General features: G+C 48.7%; 1 protein-coding gene across 1 annotated transcript in view; it reads left to right on the plus strand.

Moving 5' to 3' along the window:
• Positions 1-21,772, plus strand: part of LOC126524719 (uncharacterized) — a 451,239-nt gene that overhangs the window by 28,244 nt on the left and 401,223 nt on the right. Inside the window, exons 2-3 of the mRNA XM_055067253.2 lie at positions 6,139-6,188; positions 7,809-7,936. Of these exons, the coding sequence (XP_054923228.2) occupies positions 6,139-6,188; positions 7,809-7,936 (178 nt within the window). The remainder of the gene's footprint in view (positions 1-6,138; positions 6,189-7,808; positions 7,937-21,772) is intronic.

A 21,772-nucleotide genomic window follows, 5' to 3' on the forward strand; every position in this document is an offset into this window, starting at 1 on the left:
CCTCCGATGCCACGAAATCGGCCATTGTGGTAGCGGTGACTCTCGAGGCAGCGAGCCCGGGCTACCACCTGCGTTGTGGCCACCCTCTAATAATGCAGCGAACGTGAGTGGTACTGTACCACTTATTCAGGATAGAAAGAAAACGACGATCATGACAGATACCCCATGCTCGCTGGTGGTTGTGAATGCTTTGACCAGCACCGTGAATTTCGGCCTCCTCGAGTGTGCTGTAGTTGCGGTGTGCCTGGCCACATCGCAAGGTTTGCGATCGCCGCTGACCTTTCTGAGAAGAACCTCCGCGACTGACGTTCCAGTCAAATTATCGACCCTGATCCACGTCATGGCCTCCACGCCCGCCAACCAATCGTGGACTTCAACTTCCGGAACGCATCACCAGCCTCCGATCACAGTATAACGCCACCGCATTCTCCACGTGCTCCTTAGTCTCCACCGCCACGGCGTCCCCGCGGCGATCTGCTATCCCCACCACCAGAAAACTAAGTAGTGCGGCCGATGGCGGTGAGGTCCCTGGATAATGTTCGCTGCCAACAGACCTTCCTCCGGAAGTTTTTATGCTGAAAAACAATATTCACGTGCTTGACGATATATCTACAATGGCTCTTGTGGATGCGGGGAAACAATCTCCGGGATGAGTGTAAATTTTAGAGCCCTTCTTGGATAATGAAGTGTTTTCTTCGAATAATATTTCTAGTACTGTTAGAGGTGACATGTTGTGCCAGGTTGGCGTTTGTGCTGCCTATGTGTGGTTGTGTGGTAAAGTATCTAGAACTACATTCGCCGTTTCTTCCTCGATCCACGCAGCATGCTCTTTTAGGCATTCATTTTTTGCAGGAATGTGGTGCAACCGTTGACTGTCGAAGAGGGTAGCTTTCGGTACAACACGAGGCTATGACAGGACTCGTGGAGAACTCGCCGCGTCAAGGCAGTGCCTTTTGTGTTGATGAGGACATCGTCATTCCCCCACTATACGCGGTATACGTTGCGGTCATTTGCTCTGGTACCAACTCCGCCACATTTGATGCCGCAACGGAGCCTCTCTTTCGGCCTGTGTAAAGAAGAGCGTTTTGGTCCCGCCTTGTTTAGTGTCGGTAGTTGATGGACACTATGGATTATCGACAAGGAACTACGTGACTCAGCCCATGCTTCTCCCGTCTGGCATGAAGCTCGTTCTCTGCAACGCAGAAACATCGGCTTCCTGGCTGCACTTGAAGCTGCAGACGAGTCCTTCCATCCCCGCCCGTCGGACTGGAAACTACTTTAGATGGAGAGCAAGTCGCTCAGCACGAGTGAGCGCCACGCGTTAGTGGATGTTCTAGCCATGCACTTGCAAGTGGTTGACTTTTCACAGACTGACAGGACGTCCCAAATTCCTACGTCTCGAATACGCCATCGCATAAATACCGGATCAGGGCACCCTATACGACAGAAGCCGTACAGAGTATCCACGACTGAGTTGAATATAATTGGAGAGCAAGTTCTGGAAATGCTGTGGAATGGTATAATTCAGGAGTCCGCAAGTTTTTGAGCTGCACTTGTCATTCTCATTAAAAAGAAAGATAGCAGTCCGCGATTCTGTGTTGATTATCGGCTGATAAAGAACGTTAACAAGAGAGATGTCTACCCACTACCACGTACAGATGATGCCTTAGACTGCCTTCATTCGGCTTCATACTTCTTTAGACTTGAGATCCGGCCACTGGCAAATTCCGTGGCATGCCAAGGATAAGAAAAAAGCAGCGTTTGTACCACCCGATGGACTCTTTGGCTTGTGCAGCGCACCAGCTAACTCCGAACGATTCATGAATACCATTCTGCGAGGTTTAAAGTGGGAGATATGCATGTGCTACCTCGAAGATGTTATTATTTTGGGCGCACATTTCACGAGCACAACACGGGTCTCGGTGTTGTCCTCATCTGCATACAGAAGGCTTGTCTTGTGCTCAACTTTTAAAAAAAAATGTCATTTGGTGAGCGCCAAGTCTTTGTGTTGGGACACTTTGTGGATGAAGACGGTGTCAGGCCTTACCCTGCGAAGGCAGAGGCTGCTGAAGCAATTGAACCACCTCACTCTGTAAAACAACTTCGCAGCTTTCTAGGGCTCTGCTTCTATTTTAGGCGGTTCATTCCTCAATTTGCTGACGTCGCTTATCCCTTGACAAGCCTCCTGCACAAGAACGGCGCTTTCGAGTGGACGCCTGATTGTTCTGCTTTCTTTTCACAGCAGAATTTTCTGCTGACGTTGCGACCAATCCTCCAGCACTTCAATACTTCCGTACGAACAGAAGTTGCCACAGGTGCGAGTGGTGTAGGTCTTGGTGCTGTTCTGGTTCAACGTTTGGATGACAAAGAACACGTCTTCGCCTACGCAAGTTGGTCATTAAGCAAACCCGAGTGTAACAGCACGGTGACTTAGCAGGAATGTCTTGCTGTTATTTTTGCGGCGCAGCGATTTCGGTCGTACCTGTATTGGCGTCACTTTACGATCATGACCGATCATCATTCGTTGTGCTGGCTCGTGAATCTTCGCGATCCATCTGGACGCTTTGCACGATGGGCCCTGCGTCTGCAAGAGTACAGCCTAAGTGTATCCTACAAGAGTGGCCGACGACATGCTGATGCCGATCGCCTTTCCTGGATGCCTCTTAGTACGACGGAATGCGATGCGGACAATACTGAAAAGCTCATTGCATCCGTACGCCGTTATTTCCCAGATGCCACAACCTTCGAAATAGAACAACATGATAATCCGAGTTTAGAACCACTTTTGTCTGCCGCGAAAGAGTCGACATTATGTAGTTTTTGTGTTCGGGATGGGGTGCTGTATAAGAATTTCACCGCGACAGGTACACGGTTTCTTCTAGTGGTGCCAGAAGCCCTCCGCTCTTCTCTTTTGCACGTCGTGCACGATGATCGAACTTCAGTCATTTCGGGTGCGCGCGGACGCTCCATCGTGCCAAAGAAAACTTTTACTGGCCTCAAATGCGCAATACAACAGAGACATACGTAGCCAATCGTGCCGAATGTTTAAAGTCACAAGAGACCTACTGCAGCTCCAGCCTGTGGTGCCACCCAGTTCCTCCTTTGAGCAAGTAGGCATCGTCCTCATAGGACCATTCCCAAGTTCTACCCAAGGCAACCGCTGGATCATAGCATGTGCCGACTACTTGACTCGGTTCTGCGAGACGGCAGCACTACCATCTGCAACCGCAGGCGAGGTTCCGAAATTTATACTACATTGCATTATACTTCGTCATGGTCCCGCTCGAGTGATCGTTAGCAACCGTAGCCGTCAGTTCGCAGATGATGTTGAAAAACTTCTACGTTTGTGCGCCTCCAACCTGCGACAATCAAAGCCTTATCACCCGCAGACCAACGGTCCGACAGAAGCAATAAAAAGAACACTTGTGGACATGATTTCCATGTACGTAAGCTCGGACCACAATTACTGGGGCGAAGTATTGCTGTTCGTTACTTACGCATACAGCACCGCGCTACATGAGAGCCCGGATGTAGTTCGTTTTTCTTTCTTTACGCTCGTCCGCCGAGGTACACAGTGCACACTATCTTTCCTTTCGGTAATCACGAGGACGCTTGTATTGCGGAAACCCTCTGCCGAGCGGAAGAGGCTCGGCGCCTCGCTCGATTACGTGCTCTAGCTTCGCAAAAGCAGTCCAAATCCCGATACGATAATCGACACCGGCATGTCACGCACAATCCGGGTGACCAAGTGTGGCTATGGACTTCCATGCGTAAACGCCGCCTATGTCAAAAACTGCTCGCCGACTGTGTTGGACCGTTCATTGTGCTTGAGCGCCACAGCGAGGTGAATTATAGAATTGCGCGCCTCGCTTCCCCTGGAAGACGTTCGTCCAAGATCTACATCACGCACGTAGCCCGCCTGAAGCCGTTTACCCAACGTAAGCCCCACTGACTTCTCGCCCGGAGGGATTCGTCTGCGAGAGGAACTGTGTTAAAGTGTGTCAAAGGTAGTAGAGCAGCAGCAACAGCTGCAACAACATTATGAGGGCAGCGAGGAAGAAAAAGACAACGTGCAGTACTTGCACCCACTTGCCCAGCGGCTCCCAGACACTAACGTATTCTACACACCCCGCAACAATGTTTAGCGAAAGAGTTTGACTGCATTAATCACAAAGCTCTGACCAATAAATTGACTAATTATAATATTCGTGTCGTTGCCCAGTTGAATAAGACAACAAAATTTCTGTGGCAAGTCGGAAAAAGACAGAAGTTCCTGACGTTTCTGTAGTTGCGACAGAAATTTCTGATGTTATGGCCAAATTTCTCACGTCGCAGCAAGATTATAGTCACGGCTATGAACAGTACAGAAGTCGCAACAGAAGCGTTCTGTCGCGGCCACAATAATTTGGCAACAGCTACACTCTATCACGACAGTGATTCTGACGTCACAACAGGAGAACTCTGTCGTGGCGACACACGCTTTGTTGTGGCGTTAGAAATGTGCCATTTTATATCGCAACGACATCAGGTATGACGCCGCGACTGAAGAGCTTTCCGTCGCAACGCTTTAAAATTGTATGTGAACTTCACGTCGGTAGCGTGCACTGTACTTTTCTCTTACGCAGTATTCCATGCTGCGTTGTCTGAATCCAGCCGTGTTGATAGCACCGATACCGGCAATAAATTTGACGTGGCCAACTGTCGTAATCGTGCCTTGAGCACGAGGCACCACCTGTCGCCCTACTGGTCTCCTCGAAATTGGCGACATATCGAAAATGTAGAATCTGCGACAATGGCTGCGATCCATTTTATCTTATTTTATTAGATGTGTCACCTAGGCCTGTGTAATGTGTGCCACATGGCTTACATGTTACGCTTACATGTTACTTTTACATATTAGTTAATTTTCCAGAAATATTGCATAACCTTTTGCCAAGTGGAAAAGCAGCTCTGCGGTGTTTCACAAAGTTACGTGAAAATCTGTTTCGCTCGAGTGTCAGGATTCTGGCACGCGCTGCCTGAGAAACCGGTACACTGTCTAAATTAGCACTTATCCACGAGTGTTTACGTTGATATTTTGCACTGAACACAAAAATTTTAGGTGCGCTCAAAAGTCTAAAAACAAGAGACAGCTGTAGAAATTAGCAATTGCAGCCCTAACAGTGTCCCCGATCACCGTTCTCTATTTCTGAGTATAACTGTTATGGATATCGTGCAGCAAAATTGATGTTCTAGCATTTCACGAATTATTGTCGATGGTAACACTTTTGGTATTCTAGGTATGCCCCAGTTCGCGTGGCGGAGTGAAAGCGCACCTTGGCTCTTAAGATACAAATGCAAACATCAGAGCAGATGAATTTTTAATGTTGGCATGGTCAAAACGTACACAAGAAAGCTCGTTGGCCATCGTGTAGCGGTAGAACACCGGGTTCAGTAGGGTGGGATCAGAAGTTAGGCCACACTCGGCAGAGAATATTTTTTTTAATTCCTTTTTTTTTACTTCCACTTGGTACTTTCTGTTACTAGCGAAACAGCTGTCAGTTTTTAAATAAATATTTAGCAGGAAGCACAGAACGTCACAATTTAGGACGCCAGACAACAGACAAGAGAACATCCAAAAATATGACAGACTGAAATTTCCTGTTGTGTTTTTCAGCTGGGTGCCCTTCACTTAATTAGGTGATATCTCAGCTTCATAGCTCAATTTACGCACAATTACACACGCAACTGCATGGTCTGAATTAGTCCACTAGACATAGTATCTCCCGGAAAATTGAATTGCGGTGAAGCCTGGACATAGCGTTTAAGTGTGCGAGCAAAGTTTTCAGATGGCAAAACGTTTGCGATTTATAAATTTAGGAGCACCAGCAGATTCCCATTTTCCGTGGTACGCGTGTTTCGTAAACTTTTGTGGACGACTGTGCTATAAAATTATTTACATTTTGTGACTACTGTGCAGGGTGTAAAGCATTATTATCAGCTGCGGAAAGTTTGTTATGGTGACGGAAGTTTAATTTATCTCGATGTTTAGGAATTTGACGGAACGAATGTACGATTAGAGGGAAGGGGGTGGGTTGCGGTACGTTGGAAGTACGGAAGCACCTGCAACATTGCAAGCTTCTGCTTTCTGTTTCGCAGATGGGGGACGCGTCGGAGATGTCCATGTCCATGTCCGTGCAGAGTGCATGGTAAGTTCGACATTTCCGTACATACACGCTGTTTCAATCGATAAAATCAGTTGGAATATTAGCACGTGAAAGTGGCCGCAAACTGTCGCCCATCTGAGGGGGTTACTTGCATACGCTTGCAACTACTTCACGAGAGACTATTCCCGTAACAGCGGACGTAGCTTGGATAGCGTATGCCAATCGACTACGAATGAAAGCGTCAGCTCAGTGTTCGCGAAGAAAGCCTAAGGCGCCACTTGAGGTTAACCTTGACACAGTCGGAAGAGACGACTTTGTGAACACAGACGGCAACTAACCTCGCGAAATACTGGCTTGCCTTCTTCATTCTCCTGTCGAAAGCGTTTCTTGAGGAACAGTACATTTGGTACTCTAAGCTTTGGGAGCAACACGGAGAAAATGCGTCATTATTTACCAGAATGGGCCTGTGAATACGGCAGAATGGAATCTTTATTTCGGTACAAATAAATATACCCTAGTGAATTCCTATCTGCAAACGCCTTCTGGCTTGTGTGCGTGAATGGGCAGTCTCTGTTCATGAGCACCTAATTTTGCTGAAATGCCGGTGATCAGTAAAAAAATTAAAAGCACAGGAGACATGACAATTTCACCAGACTACTCAGAAGCTTGCCAACACTTTCACAACAGGATATAAAAAGAGATGTACAACTAACCGTGCGACAAAAGGTGAATGATGCATAAAACACCGTAAATAAAATAACCAAATAGACATCAGCGTCATACAAGTACCGAGAAAAATGAAAAAAAAAAGATTTCAGAATTTTAACAATGTTTCCACAATAAAAACATGTGCTAAAGATTATAGTGGAGATGGGTTGCTTGATAACGTGCAGCATTCTATTAGCATGTAATAGCCGTATGATTTGTATCTCCCCACGCAACTTTATATGTCCGCATGTTTCGCGAACCACCTGATAAAATTTGGAGTTTGTTTAACGAATCTTTCGAAAAACCAGATTGCAAGTAACCTAACTAACATGGAATATAAAAAGCACGCATATTCCTTCCGGATTTTGTGAATACCTATAGTAGTTAATACTTCGGAATATGTGTTTAGTTGTGTAGGTTTTATATTTTCTATTTTCAGTGCAATAGAGCAGTAGCTTGCACCTATAGCATCGAATAGTTTCCGGACAACAAGTATACTGAAGTAGTGCATAATGTCTGATGATCTTCTCCACGATGTGTCACATAGGGCCGAAAAAGTACTATTTTTCGTAGAAAGTAGTTTTCCGAGTTGGGACTTGTAAGGAGACGCAGAAGCAGAAACTGTTATGCCCTACATAATAATATATTCTAACAGCTCACAATCAGTCTTCCTCAGTGAGACAGCACAAATAGATCTCTAACGTAGAGTAAAATGAGCGGTTTCAGTGCGTATTCAATATGTGTATCCTAGGATGATGTATCACTAGAATTAAACACCGAGATTAAAGCTACGGGATTCCTAGTAACTTCTAATATTACAGGCTATACCGCTTCCTCAAGGCGCCACGCATGAAATTTTTGCCTCCAAAACTAAAAAAATTCTGTGAATCGTTCAGTTCGCTTGGAAGATACCTGTGCGCCATTATGTCCTGACAATAATAATATTTTTCGCAGGGAGGACTTGGTCGTGGAGAATCCTAACCGGGCCAAACTGGAAGGCTGTCTCCTGACTACAATAATGCTTGTCGTATGCTGCATCATCGCCCTGCTTGTCTACGTGTTTGTTCAGCTGCAACCGCAAGGCAAGCACGCAAAAGCTAGTCCCTCGGAATGTTGTGCGCGTGACATAGGATGATTACGCTTGGCCGCCATGCTGTCACAAAAAGAATGCTACTCGAGGAGGACGAATGTGTTAATTGTTGCCTTAAAGCAACCATGACTAAAATAGAAGCCTTATATTTCTTTTGCAGTCTTGCACAGCCTTTACAGCACCATCTGTGCTCCAGTGAACAAAATCGCACGTGGCAATTGAAATTGGCTGATTCCAGTTCAAAATATGGAACATCAAAGACCCGCAATCTGCACACGCGAGCTATCGCACCACTTTGAAGACAAGAGAGTCTGGTGTGCCACTGTCCAGCGTATATCCAAATGCCTCCGCTGTGACCGTTTCAAATCATCGTTTCAAATGTTTTGCTCCATCCAAACTTACAACTTTAAACACTTCAACACATCCGAGAAATATTGCTAGAACAGCAGCTTGGGCTTGTCTGTTTTCCATCTTGGAGTAAACAGTTCAAAGCGTAGACGGGCAGACGAAACGAGAAGACGACACCACGAGCGCTGACTTTCAACAACGTTTATTTGAAAGAAACACGGCTTCTTACACATATATTTTATCATACGTGTCACAGACACACACACTTCTGAGCAATGAATAAAATGATTGCACGTGCTCAAGTTCCATTTTTATTAGCAACAAGCACGGCCCGCTGACACGTTGGTCACGAAGTCTGGCAATGTCAGTTGCCTCAATAATCTGCTGAACCAGGTGGTTATTGTTTTTCCAGCACTTCAAAGGTTCTGAATTCTGCGGCACACGCTTTGGAAGGGCTATCCCTGACGTGGATGCCTAAATTCCTGTTCGCGTGCTCGATATTCAGTTTATGTTGTTTCAGTCTTTCGTTTGTGCATCTTTCACTTTGCCCCACAAAATTTTTCTCACATTTCAAAGGTATGGAATACACTACGGCTTCTGCGCAATCCAAAAAGTGGCTTTTATGATTTATCTGCACCCTCGCTGCTTTATCGGCTCCGACGATGCCTCCGACGACACTGCGTCGAGTACCAGTCCGGCGACCGCGTTTCGGTTTGGACCCCGATACGCGAACGAGGACTCAGTGAGAAACTATTGCGACGCTATTTCGGACCCTACAAGGTCATCCGATGTATAGGTGCACTGGTGTATGACGTGGTGCCAGCCGGCATTTCGCATTCACAGCGGCGCCGCGCACGATCTGAAGTGGTCCACGTGGTGCGTCTTAAACCTTTTTAGGCACGCTGACGAACTGTTATTGTTGTTTCTTTGTTCCGGATGTTTCTGTTTATTACTTTCGTTTGTTTGCAGCATCGGGTCGATGCTTTTTAAGAGGGGGGTATTCACACGTGTACTTGTTTATCCTTATCGGCCGACCACGTTTCACCACCTAACAAATGTTATCGCACAGCGCAGGACGTGCCCGCATGTTTCGGAAATTTCTCGAATGTCCGATGTCTGTCACCGAGCCTTGTGTAATCTGATTGCATGTATGCGCGACGCGAATAGTGTAGAGCTTTGTGCAAGACACGTGGGTCCCAGTGATCACTCTGGAACATTCGAGGACTGATGTATAAAAGCTGAAACGCTTGACCCGTTCATCAGATTTTCGACGATCGTCGACTGTGTTCGCCGCTTTGGTTGAGCACTGAGTGTAGCCTGCTTTATTTTGGGCACAGGTCCGTTAGTTAGTTTCGCCATTCACAGTTGTGCTGCTGTGTCCTCAACCGTCTCTACCACATGACAATATATAACCTAGCCGAAGAAGACGCGAGAAAGGTGATTCCGAAGGCGAAGAAGTAGAGGGCTGTGATGAGCTGAAATAAACAGTGATGGCCACCTTGTCGGCCTAGTTACCTGTTCTGTTACAAATTTTGTAGCCAATTTTACCACTTTAAACGGGGCTGCAAGTTTTGTGTTAGTACAGCCATATCTTTTCCCCAACAGAACCATATCGCCTTATGCAATTGCGGGAATATTATAATGACGTTTGTCAAATGCTCTCTTCATCGTTTCCCTGTGCTTCATTTGCTTTTCTGAACTTTTCTTCGTTTCCTTCAAGGTACGCTTCTCTGTTATTCCAAGTGTATCGGCCGCAGCCAAATATGCAGGCTCCTCAAACGCGGCGTATTGAGGACTGCATCCCAGTGTGCTCGTATGAAATCTACTCTTGTGGAACACAGCTGTCTGCAGACAACACTTCCACCTTCCTGAGAATCTTGGGTACATACTTCAACATTGTTTTATATCTCGGAAAACTTGCTCTGCTAGTCCATTAGCTGATGGATAGACGGACCTCCAGAAAACTATGTCATCAATGTAGAGGTCGCAAAAGCGTCCAAGATATGGCTTCAAAACATTATTGATCATCTTTTGAAACCAAGCTGGTGAATCCTTCCAACGAAAACGCAGTCTATTATATTCATATATGTAAAAAGGTGTCACAAATGCTGAAAACGTTTTGGTCTCCTCTACTAAAAGCTCTTGCCAAAAGCCCTTCCAAAGATCCAAGCGAGAGAATACGCTGCAACCACCAGTTTCGTTGATAATTTTGCCGGCCTGTGGCATCGCGAAAGGGAACAGGCGAAATTGTTTGTTGATTTGACGGTAATTGGTGCAAACTCTGTGCGTTCCGTCTTCTTTCGGTGCTATAGTGATGCGTGGTGCAAAGGTAGGCCTGGGCGGAAGGATAACAGCAGCGTCGAGCATCTTGCGCAGTTCTACCTTGAGCCATATCTTCTTATCTCGCGAAATGTTGTACGGCCTGCGTTTCGCAGCTGTTGTATCTCGAAACTCAAACGGTACTTTAAAGTAGGATGTAGCCTTAGGATAACCTCCTACACAGAGCAGCTCTTGGTACATCCTGGTGTAATCATCCGCTATAGTGGGCTTCCGAAGGCTTTCACTAAATAGGGAGAACGATAACTGAGGATCATATTGAGTAGTAACTTGGCCATCCCCAATATAGATTTAGACGGAGCTCTTGCATTACTGGGCGTGACAAAATATCATATTTTACTCCATCGAGGACCAAAGCTTTGGTTTTGATACTCTTGCTCTGACACGTGACGATTACCTCCGCCCACTTATAGTGCACTTGCATTTTGCCGTCGTATCCACACACACTCACTGGAAAACCTTTCACTGGGTTCAAGTCCGGAATATGTTCCTTGTTCACAAGGGTGATGGAAGCTCCACTGTCGACGAGTGCGCGGAGTGCTTTTCCATTTACATGCACCAGAACATATGCCAAGTTGGTACGCTCAACAAGAAATATTTTGTGATGTGGTCGCGGTGAATTGTACCCAGAAGTGTGTGTAGCTGCCTTCCTGCTCTTCTCTTGATATGCGACTTGTTTATATGGTTGGGCAAGTTCATCTTGGGATTTCCCATTACCATAAATGCTCACAGGTTGCACAACATTATAATACAGCTCTTTTATATTGTGTAATAACTCTTCTGTGTTTGACTTTCGAAGCTGAACACGACACCGCATGTCTTCCTGAAGTCCCAGCACAATGAGCGCGACCAATGAAGCCTGCGACAGAGCAGTCAGCTAAATGCAGCTGTCTCTATTTCTCAAAGAAATAGTCAAGAACCGGTCCGGACTTGTACTTGTAAGACATGGCATTATCCCAACTTTGAAGCTTGTTCCCTCTGAATGAAAGAAGAGACCTCTCTTTCCACTCGTTCCATGGGCGTTCACCTCTTTCAGAAGCTCGAAGCTCATGCCAAATCTTTGCGCTCCCTCCTAAGTACAGACCCATCTTAACTTTGTCTTTATGCTCTCGCGAGCAATCCCTGTCACAGGCGTATTCGTAAAAATCGAGCCATTCCGATACACTTTCTGTGTACGAGGAATCATAGACCTCCGGCCTGGCAAGCTGCATGGGTGTCTTCCTCATTTGCCGAAAGTTTGCTCGCAATAAAAAATCGAATATTTGCTGCTGATGCTGGCTATTCATTATATCGTGCATCAGGGCACTTGCACTGTGTTCCTCCAAATTGCTGTTACGAGGTGTTACTTCCGTTTTCGTGAAGACTGGATTTGCTGCGGTGGAACTGCGAAGCTCGGAAGAACGTATGGCGTCTGCCTCATGCTGGAGATCACTCATGGCAATAGTGAAATTCCTCGCCAGCGCTCGACTTCAGGTAGACAAGTTGCAGTAATAAGAGTTCAATAAGACAAGTGCTCACCCGAACAGGACCACTCTACACTGTAGACGCAGTGTGCAACGTTCACCGGCTTTTCACGGGAAACTGTAACCTCGGTGCACATCGTCTATGGAAAATCGGTACCACTCAGGAAAGTATTACAAGGTTCGATATGCGACTGCGCCAAATTTGTAAGAGAACAGGCAACTAGACCGACAGGGCGGCCATTCCTGTTTATTTCAGCTCATCGCAGCCACCCACTTCATCTGCGGAATCATTTTTCTCGCTTCTTCTTTGGCTAGGTTACAATATTGTCAGGCGCTATTCCCGCACACTGAAGCACGCATCCTGCCTAGCATGGAAGAATGCGCTACGATCACAGTAGCGCTCTTGTTGTCGTTCTGCAACTGAGCCTGCAGCCGTCTTTCTATATACATTGACACGTGTACTCTATCGGGCAACCACGTTTCGCTGCCTAACAAATGTAATCGCACAGCCTGGGACGCGCCTGCATGTATCCGAAGTTTCTGGAAAGTTATCGATGCTTCTATCCGCTGTCTGTTGTCGCCGAACCTTATGTTATCTGATTTCATCACCTGACCCGAATGGTGTAGAACTTTGTGGAAGGCACGCGGGTCCGGACGATTAGTCTGGAACATTCGACGACTGTTCTTTAAAAGCCGACGCGCTTGACCCGCTGATCATATTTTCGACGATCGCCGACCGTGTTCGCCGCTATCGTTGTGCTATAAGTGTAGCCTCTTTTGTGGGCACAGGTTCGCCCAATAAAAGTTAGTTTTGTTTCACAGTATTGCTACTGTGTTCTTTGACGTCACGACCACGTGACATCTGGTGGAGGTGCGGGGTAAGTCCTGTCATGAATGGTTATTCTTGCCGTGCAGATTACAGTCGGCGTGAATAGGTGTCCTCCAGCGGTTCGAATTTGAGGGCCTTTCCATGCAGTTTTAACTTTCTTCAACTGCGCGGCGATGGGTCCACTCATGACGGAATAATCGGCGCCTGTGTCCACTAAAGCGGTGACTGCGTGGCCGTCGAGAAGCACGTCGAGGTCGGTGGTTCTTTGTCTGGCGTTGCAGTTAGGTCTCGGCGTCGGATCACGGCTGCGTCGTGTTGAACTGAAGCTGGAACGTCGCGTCGTCAGGTCGTCTTTCGTCGTCGTATTCTTTGCTTCCAGACTTCGTCGGGACGGCGGCGTGTGGTTATGTCGTCGAGGTAGTTTCTTCGGTGTCTTCGTCGGCGGCGGAGAATCTTCGTCAGTTCGACGAACAGCAACCGCACCTCCATCGGTTGCTGCTTTTAGTTTTCCGGATACGGGCTCGCTGACCGGCCCCGGGCTGGGCCAGTGTATGGACGAGGCTTCGTCGAGTACCAGCCCGGTGACCGTGTTTGGGTTTGGACCCCTATACGCCGACGAGGACTGAGCGAGAAGCTTTTGCGTCGCTATTTCGGACCGTACAAGATCATCCGACGTATTGGTGCACTGGGCTATGAGGTCGTGCCAGACGGCATTTCGCTATCACAGCGGCGCCGCTCACGACCTGAAATAGTCCACGTTGTGCGACTCAAGCCGTACTACCAGCGTTAATGAACTTTGGGGTTTCGCGTAACTGACCTTTGGACTTTCTTTCTTTTCGTTGTCTTGTTATGTTTAATAAGTGTCCTTTCGTGTTTCACTCTCTTATATTTGTAGCATCGGGACGATGCTCTTTAAGAGAGGGGTATTGACACGTGTACTTTATCGGGCAACCACGTTTCGCCGCCTAACAAATGTAATCGCACAGCGTGGGATGCGCCTGCATGTATCCGAAGTTTCTGGAAAGTTATCGATGCTTCTATCCGCTGTCTGTTGTCGCCGAACCTTATGTTATCTGATTTCATCACCTGACGCGAATGGTGTAGAACTTTGTGGAAGGCACGCGGGTCCGGACGATTAGTCTGCAACATTCGACGACTGTTCTTTAAAAGCCGACGCGCTTGACCCGCTGATCAGATTTTCGACGATCGCCGACCGTGTTCGCCGCTATCGTCGTGCTATAAGTGTAGCCTCTCTTGTGGGCACAGGTTCGCCCAATAAAAGTTAGTTTTATGTTTCAGAGTATTGCTACTGTGTTCTTTGACGTCACGACCACGTGACAATATTTTGTAAATACAATTTGCTAACAGTTTAGGCTACTCTCGTCCCCGTGGCATTTTGGTGGGAGGTGCGAGGTACCCACACGCTAAAACGAAGCTCCGCAGTGGCGGACGCTTAGCTTTCTCCACGATGGGGCAGAAGGATCGGTTGCCACCGAGGCGACTACAACGACAATGGTCATCTTGGCTCAGTTAAAAGACTCAGGCACATTCTGCGTGACTGACAACGTCGACATCGGGGACTGGCTACCCCTGTACGAGCGTGCAAGTAAAAATAATCACTGGGATTAGACGATGATGCAGGCAAACATATTATTCGACCTCAGAGTAATAGCGAACATGTGGTTTGATAATAATGAAGACGAAATTGGGAGCTGGGATGCATGCAAGGAAAAGATGCGTTCTATGTTCGGCAAGTCTGCAGATAGGGAGGCAGCAGCAAAGGAGCTGGCATCTCGTGGACAGACAGCGACAGTCATACCTCACTTATATACAGGACGTGATTGCCCTATGCCGCAACGACGACGGCGGCATGACTGAGTCTGAGAAAGTGGGCCACGTGTTAAAGGACATAGCAGATGATGGCTTCAATGTGCTAATCTGCAAAGACCCCGACCCCATCGACGCCATCATGTAAGAGTGTAAGCGCTTTGAGGCCGCCAAATATCGACGCATTGCCCATCATTTCGTTCGACTTCCGAACACGGGAGCAACATGGTCGTGCGAAGACATACCTGAGCTGTCGGTGCCGCTGACCAACATGTGAAGGATATCTTGACGATGTGTCTCTTGCTTCTACGCGCGGCCGTACCTGCGACCATAGCTCCCAGATGATGCCACTAGTGCAAGCTGTCTTTCATCAGGAGCGATCCAATGCTAGCCAGGAATGTGTGCGCCCAGCTCCTTACCAATCGATCGATCGCCGTTCCTCATTTCGCAAGCCCAAGGTCAAAGGCCGCCGTTCCGTTCTCGTAGTCCAGCCGAGGAATGCTGATTACCCTTCGATTTGCTTCAAGTGCCATCGTATTGGGCATGTGGCCCGCCAGTGTAACAGCCGGTGGTATTGGTATCAGGCGCCCTATGGATACAGGCATCGCCCCGACATGGATCATGGCCGATTTCAGCCCAACCGAGAGCCTCTCCAAACCACCAGCGACGACGCTCCCTCCATGTCGTATCGTCGTTCACCCTCCCCACGTGGACACTAGTCCCATTCGCCGTTGTCTCCTCGCCAGTCATCTCGCTCGCTCCAATTCCGCCACCCTACGTCTCCGATTGAACGACTCCATTGGGAAAAGTACACGATGCAGCTCCCAGAGGTGATGCTTCATCGACTACACGCCTGCCAAATACTCTGATTGCACTGCAGACCAGAACCTGATGGACGTTAAACTGGATGATGCACATGTTGTTGCTCTGGATGATACTGGGGCTCAGATATCAGTGATGAATTCGGAGCTTCGTCACCGCGCTAAGAAGCTCTTAGCGCCACCCACAGTACCGTTCATTCGTGTCGCCGATGGCGGAACGTTTCCTGTGCTAGGGATGTGCTACGGTCGAATAAGTGTTACTGACTGATCCACAAGCGTACTACTTGCCGTGCTCGAGAAATGCTCCCATGAACTCATCCTCGGTATGGATTTTCTGTCTGCTCATTCTGCCCTTATTGACTGTGGAGCCGGCTTGCTTCAGCTAGACTTACAATGGTACGACGACGCTCCTACTGCACGCGAACCGAGCTTGTGCTCAGTGGATTACAGTCGTCTATTTCCTCAAGCCGTCATATATGTAAATGTGCGGTCTCTTTCTCACATTCCCGATCGCGAATACATCTCGAGCCCGATCGTGGACGTCTTATTCGCCAAAAACGTCGCTCTTCCTCAAACCCTGATTAGATTTACGGATAACGGAACATCTCTACCCATATTGAGCTTTAGCTGGTGCAAGCAACTTATGCCAGGCGGCATGGTTCTAGCCCACATCTCTTCTATGGATCAGTGTGCCGTTTCTACATTCATCACCGACGCTTCTTTGTCCTTTGCCCCTTCATCTTCCTCGAACAACCTCGTCGGCGGTGATATTGAGAAGATGGTTGCATCTGACCTCTTTCCTGCTCAAACAGCCGATATGAGGCCCATATTGAAGTCCTACCGCGACATCTTTGATCTTAATGACCGTTCTTTGGGACAGACATCTGTGGTCACTCATAAGATTGATACTGGGGACACCAGTCCAATTAGACGACGTCCTTATCGCGTGTCCTATGCCGAGCGAGAAGTGATACGGCGTGAAGTCGACAAGATGCTTACCAAAGACATCATTCAACCTTTATACAGTCCTTGTGCGTCTGCGGTCATCCTAGTCAAGAAGAAAGATGGCAGCTGGCGCTTCTGCGTAGACTACCGCCACTTAAAGTAATGCGCAAGGGTGTCTACCCTCTGCCGCTGATCAATGACGCTCTCGGCTGTCTACACGGCTCTGCCTACTTCTCTTCTATAGACCTGAGGTCACGATGCAGGCAGATATCCGTCGATGATCAAGCGCGTGAAAAGACCGCATTTGTTACGACCGATTGAGTTTACCACTTTAAGGTAATTCCCTTTGCACTGTCTAAGGCCCCTGTCAAATTTGAAAGGATGATGACTCCCTCTCTCGTGGTACAAATGGTCAACATGCCTCTGTTACCTTGACGATGTCATCGTCTTCTCACAGGTCTTCAGCGCTTCGCAGGTCTTCAGCTCAACTTTGCTAAATGCCGTTTTGGCCGCAGTGAAATCACTGAGCTTGGCCACCTTGTGAGTGCTGAAGGCGTATAACCTGCCCCAGAAACAATTCGTGTTGTCAGACTTCCCTATGCCGCGTTCCACTAAAGACGTGCGAAGATTTGCCTGCTGATGCTCCTATTTTCGACGTTTTGTCAAGAACTTCGCCGACGTTGCCCGCCTACTCATGCAAATTTTGAGGAAGGTGACGTCATTTTCTTGCGGTCCTGAACAGCCCATTGCGTTTCACACGCTCACGACTTTACTTACGCCCCCACCCATCTTTGCCCATTTTGACCCGTCAGCCCCCACTGAACTTCACACCGACGCAAGTGGACATGGCATCGGCGCTGTCCTCGCCCAGCAGCAACACGGAAGAGACCGCGTCACTGCCTATGCCAGTCGCCTTCTTTCCCCCTCAGAGCGAAAATGTTTGATCACTGAGCCCGAGTGCCTCGCACCAGCTTGTGCTGTCTTCAAGTTTCGCCCACACTTGCTCACCCGCACCCTTTCGGTCTTCACAGACCACCATGCGCTTTGCTGGTTGTCTTCCCTAAAGATCCGACTGGACGACTTGGTCGCTGGGCACATAGACTGTAAGAATACAGCTTTGACGTCACTTACAAGTCTGGCGGACTGCAGCAGGATGCGGACTGCCTATCCCGTCATACAATGGATCCTTACGACTTGTGAGCGCACGATTCCGACGCCTGCGTCTTCGCGATGTCTGATTTAACCGACGTTAGCAGCGAACAGCTCCTCGATGCCAATTTGCGACCAAATATTCACCGTCTACGCTCTCATCACTCTGCTCCGCCCCTACAATTATTCGTGCTTCGTGACAGAATCTTATACAGACGCAACACCAGCTCCGATAGCCCAGAGCTTCTCCTGGTTGTTCCCGAAACACTCCGATCCACTGTTCTCGGACAACTTCATGACGCCCCGACCGCTGGACATCTGGGAGCAGCTCACTCGTACAATTGCGTTCGGCGTCGGTTCTTCTGGCAAGGACTCCACCGCTCTGTGCGCCGATATGTTGCTGCTTGTGAGTCCCGCCAGCGCCACAAGCATCCATCCTTGTCGCCAGCCGGTCCTCTTCAGCCTGTAGACATTCCCGGTGTCCCGTTCTACCGCGTCGACCTACATCTCATCGGGCCATTCCCAACACCTCTGACGGGGAACAAGTGGATTGCCGTAGCGGCGGCCTACGAGAGACGATACGCTATCACACGGGCACTGCAGACACTCTGTGCCACTAACGTTGTGTAATTTATACTTTAGGACATTATTCTTCACCACGGCGCTCCTCGAGAGCTGCCGACCGAGCATGGTCGCTCATTTCAGTTCCAAGTCATTGACAACACTCTTCGTTCGTGTTCCATACGCCACAAGCTGACCACTGCTTACCATCCGCAAACCAATGGGCTTACCGAGCGCCTCAAACTCAGTGACCACAATGCCATCCATGTACGTTTCCTCAGACCACCGTGATTGGGAGAGCACCTTGCCTTATGTGACATTTGCCTACAACTCCTCATGCCATGACACCGCTGGCTTTTCCCCCTTTTATCTCTCGTTTCGCCGCCATACCACATTGCCCATCGATACTTTTTTACCATCACCTGTGCACCATGTTTCAGACTACGCCCGCGCTGCAGCTTGTCGGGCCGCAACGGCTTGCCAGATTGCAAGAGATCGCCTTTATGCCTCCCAGCTGTCTCGGAAGGCCTACTACGATCGCCATCACACAGTCGTTAATTACTCTCCGGATTCTTTGGTCCTCCTCTGGATGCCTTCCAACCACGCTGGCCTGTCGTCTAAGCTTCTTTCCCGCTACTCCGGGCCTTATAGGGTTCTACGCCAGATCTCTGATGTCACGTACCAAATCGCTCTATTGGACAGTCGACCATCTGCCGCGTCCGCCACTGATATCGTGCACGTCTCCCGCCTTAAGCCTTATGTTGTCTGACATGATCCTACTGCTCCTTAAGCGCCGAGACGGCTTTCTCAACGCCCAGGTTTTATGTTGCGCGGTATTACCGCACACTGAAGCCCGCATCCTGCCGACAATGTAAGAATGCGCCAGAAAGACGGTGAAAACGACGAGCAGAGTAGCGCTAGTGTTGTTGTTCTGCCATTTAGCCTGCAGCCGCATTTCTCTGTATATATTTTGTAAATATAATTTCCTGTCTCTTATGGCTACTCTATTCCCCATTGCAATATATATATATATATATATATATATATATATATATATACACAAAAAGAAGGCGGCCAAGGTTTGTGAGCGGTGATGCTGGTTAACAATACGAGGGTTAGTTCTAGTAGCAACACATGGCTACCCCAGAAAGTGAATGGCAGAACGGCGCCGCGATAGCTCCCTTGGTACAGCATCGCACGCGGGATGCTAGGACACGCGTTCGTTCCCCACCTGCGGCAAATTTTTTCCTCCACTTTCATTTTCAATAATTTATCATTTCTTTAATTCAATTGGTGAGTACCAGTAATTTCCCCTCTGTTATTATTTAAGTGATTGTGTGCTGCTTTCTTATTATTTATTGATATTTATATTGCACGCGGTAGTTACGCTAGAAGCCGAGGATGAAGAAGTGTGCGTGGTAGCTGCTGCAGAAACGAACAGTAAACGGCCATTGGCTTGGAACTGACTGCTTGCCTTTTCCTCTCGCGACAAACTGATTGAGGAGCGGGGTGCGCACCCACCGTATGCCTACTGGTCCTGTAGCAGAAGCTACCGACGTCAGTACCTCAAGGACCGCAGAAATCCATCGAAGCAGCCGTCGCCTCCGAGGACTTCCACCATAATACAGTCGCCTGGCAAGCTCGGTGAGGAACATGGCAACAACAACCGCAAGCCAAACCGAGGGGATCCCAAATGCTGCTGTACCATGCATTTTCAACGCGCCTCGCTCGCCTAACCCGTTTCACGGCGACGCCTTTGAGGACGTGGAAGACTGGTGGGACCATTTTGACCGGGTCGCCGCCTTAACGACTGGGACGATCGCCGTAAGTTGGAGGAACGTCTACTTTTCGCTTTGAGACGGGGCAAGATTTTATACGAGAACCACAAGGCCTCATTTACCAGCTTGCAAGAGTTTTACCGACTTCTTCGCGACGCGTTCAGCACCCCCGAAAGGAAAGAAAGAAAGCCGTAGAGGCACTGTCTTCTAGGTTTCAAATGCCGAACGAAACCGTTGCCACGTTCGTCGACGACATGATGCGCTTGTTCCGTCGGGCCGATCCACTAATGGCAGAAGACAAGAAGGTGCGTGTGTTAATGCGAGGCATAAAAGAACAGCTTTTCGCGGGCCTCGTGCGCAATCCTCCTACAACAGTGTCCCAGCTCGTTCATGAGGCAACAGTCATGGAACGGATGCTGTGGCAGCGGCTCTCGCAGTATGAATGCCAGACCACCATGGCTGCTGCATTCTCTCTCGTACCTGCAAATGATGACAGGGAGTCTCTTACCGAAGTAATACGGCAAGTTGTTCGAGAACTGTAGAAGGCATATTCTCGGATCCGGCACTTCCTAGTGCCACGGCTCTTACGGACGTCTTTCGGGAAGAAATCGGCAAAGTAGTTCATCCCTCGCCACCAACACGTACCGAATCCCCCACGTTCTCGTACGCGGATGCTCTTCGGGTTTGCGCGCCGTTGACGGGCCGTTTCTCACAGCCGCCTGCTGGAATTCCTCGACGCTTCCCAAGTCCAATCCACCGCACGAATCTGCAAGAAGCCTTTCATTCTGGTCCGCGCTACTTTACAGTATGCCGCGCTCCTGACAACAGTCCGTTGTGCTACCACTGTGGGGAGCCTGGTCACATGTATCGCGACTGCCAGTACCGACGGATAAGTCTGCGGGAATACCACCCGGACGCCCGTTGCACGCACTATGGCGAACGCCCGCGCGTAATCGAGGAACACTTAGAAAGTAATCGGCTTCCTCTTGCCCCGCAATGAAGACAGTCACGGTCGCCATCAACTCGTCGGTACGCGACACCAAACCACGCTCGACACTCCTTTGATCCCGCTGGAACACCATAGCCACTGAGCAACCACGGCGGGTGACGCCTTTATTCCAAACTGACAAAAGAATGTCCGCTGCCATTACTGCTTCCTTCGATGGTTACTAGTAACTGCACTTGTCGATGCGGGAGCTGATTACTCGGTTATCAGTGCCTCACCGGCCAGTCGGCTACGCAAGGTACGGACAGCGTGACTTCTGAATACGGCTGGAGGGCACCACATGTCACCCATAGGACGAGGCACTGACAGACTTGCAATTTCTACTTCCACTTTCGTAGCGTCTTTCCTTGTGCTGCCCAAGTGTTCTCGGCTGGTTATACTGGGCATAGATTTTCTCCAGGAATAATGGGCGATCATAACACTCCATGACTTGTTCGTGACTTTTTCTATGTTTCTTCGGATTCTAGTGTGGATGATGAACATCACCGCGCGGTTTTACGCGTGGGCGAGGACTGCGTGACGTTACCGTCTCAAAGTAGCATCAGCGTCCTCGTTGAATACCTCCAAGACCAACTAGGATAAGGCATCGCCGAAGGTAACCTTACATTTTGCTGGATCGAGAAGTCGGCGTCGCACGAGGTCTCGTAGAGCTCCAAAATAGGCAGACCACGATCATGGTTACTAACTTCAGTGACGAATGCAAGCACTTTGCGAGGCATACCACCTTGGCCTACTTTGAAACGGTGACCGAGTCCAACGTCTGT

Source organism: Dermacentor andersoni, chromosome 3, assembly GCF_023375885.2.
Source record: "Dermacentor andersoni chromosome 3, qqDerAnde1_hic_scaffold, whole genome shotgun sequence".
NCBI lineage: Eukaryota > Metazoa > Arthropoda > Arachnida > Ixodida > Ixodidae > Dermacentor > Dermacentor andersoni.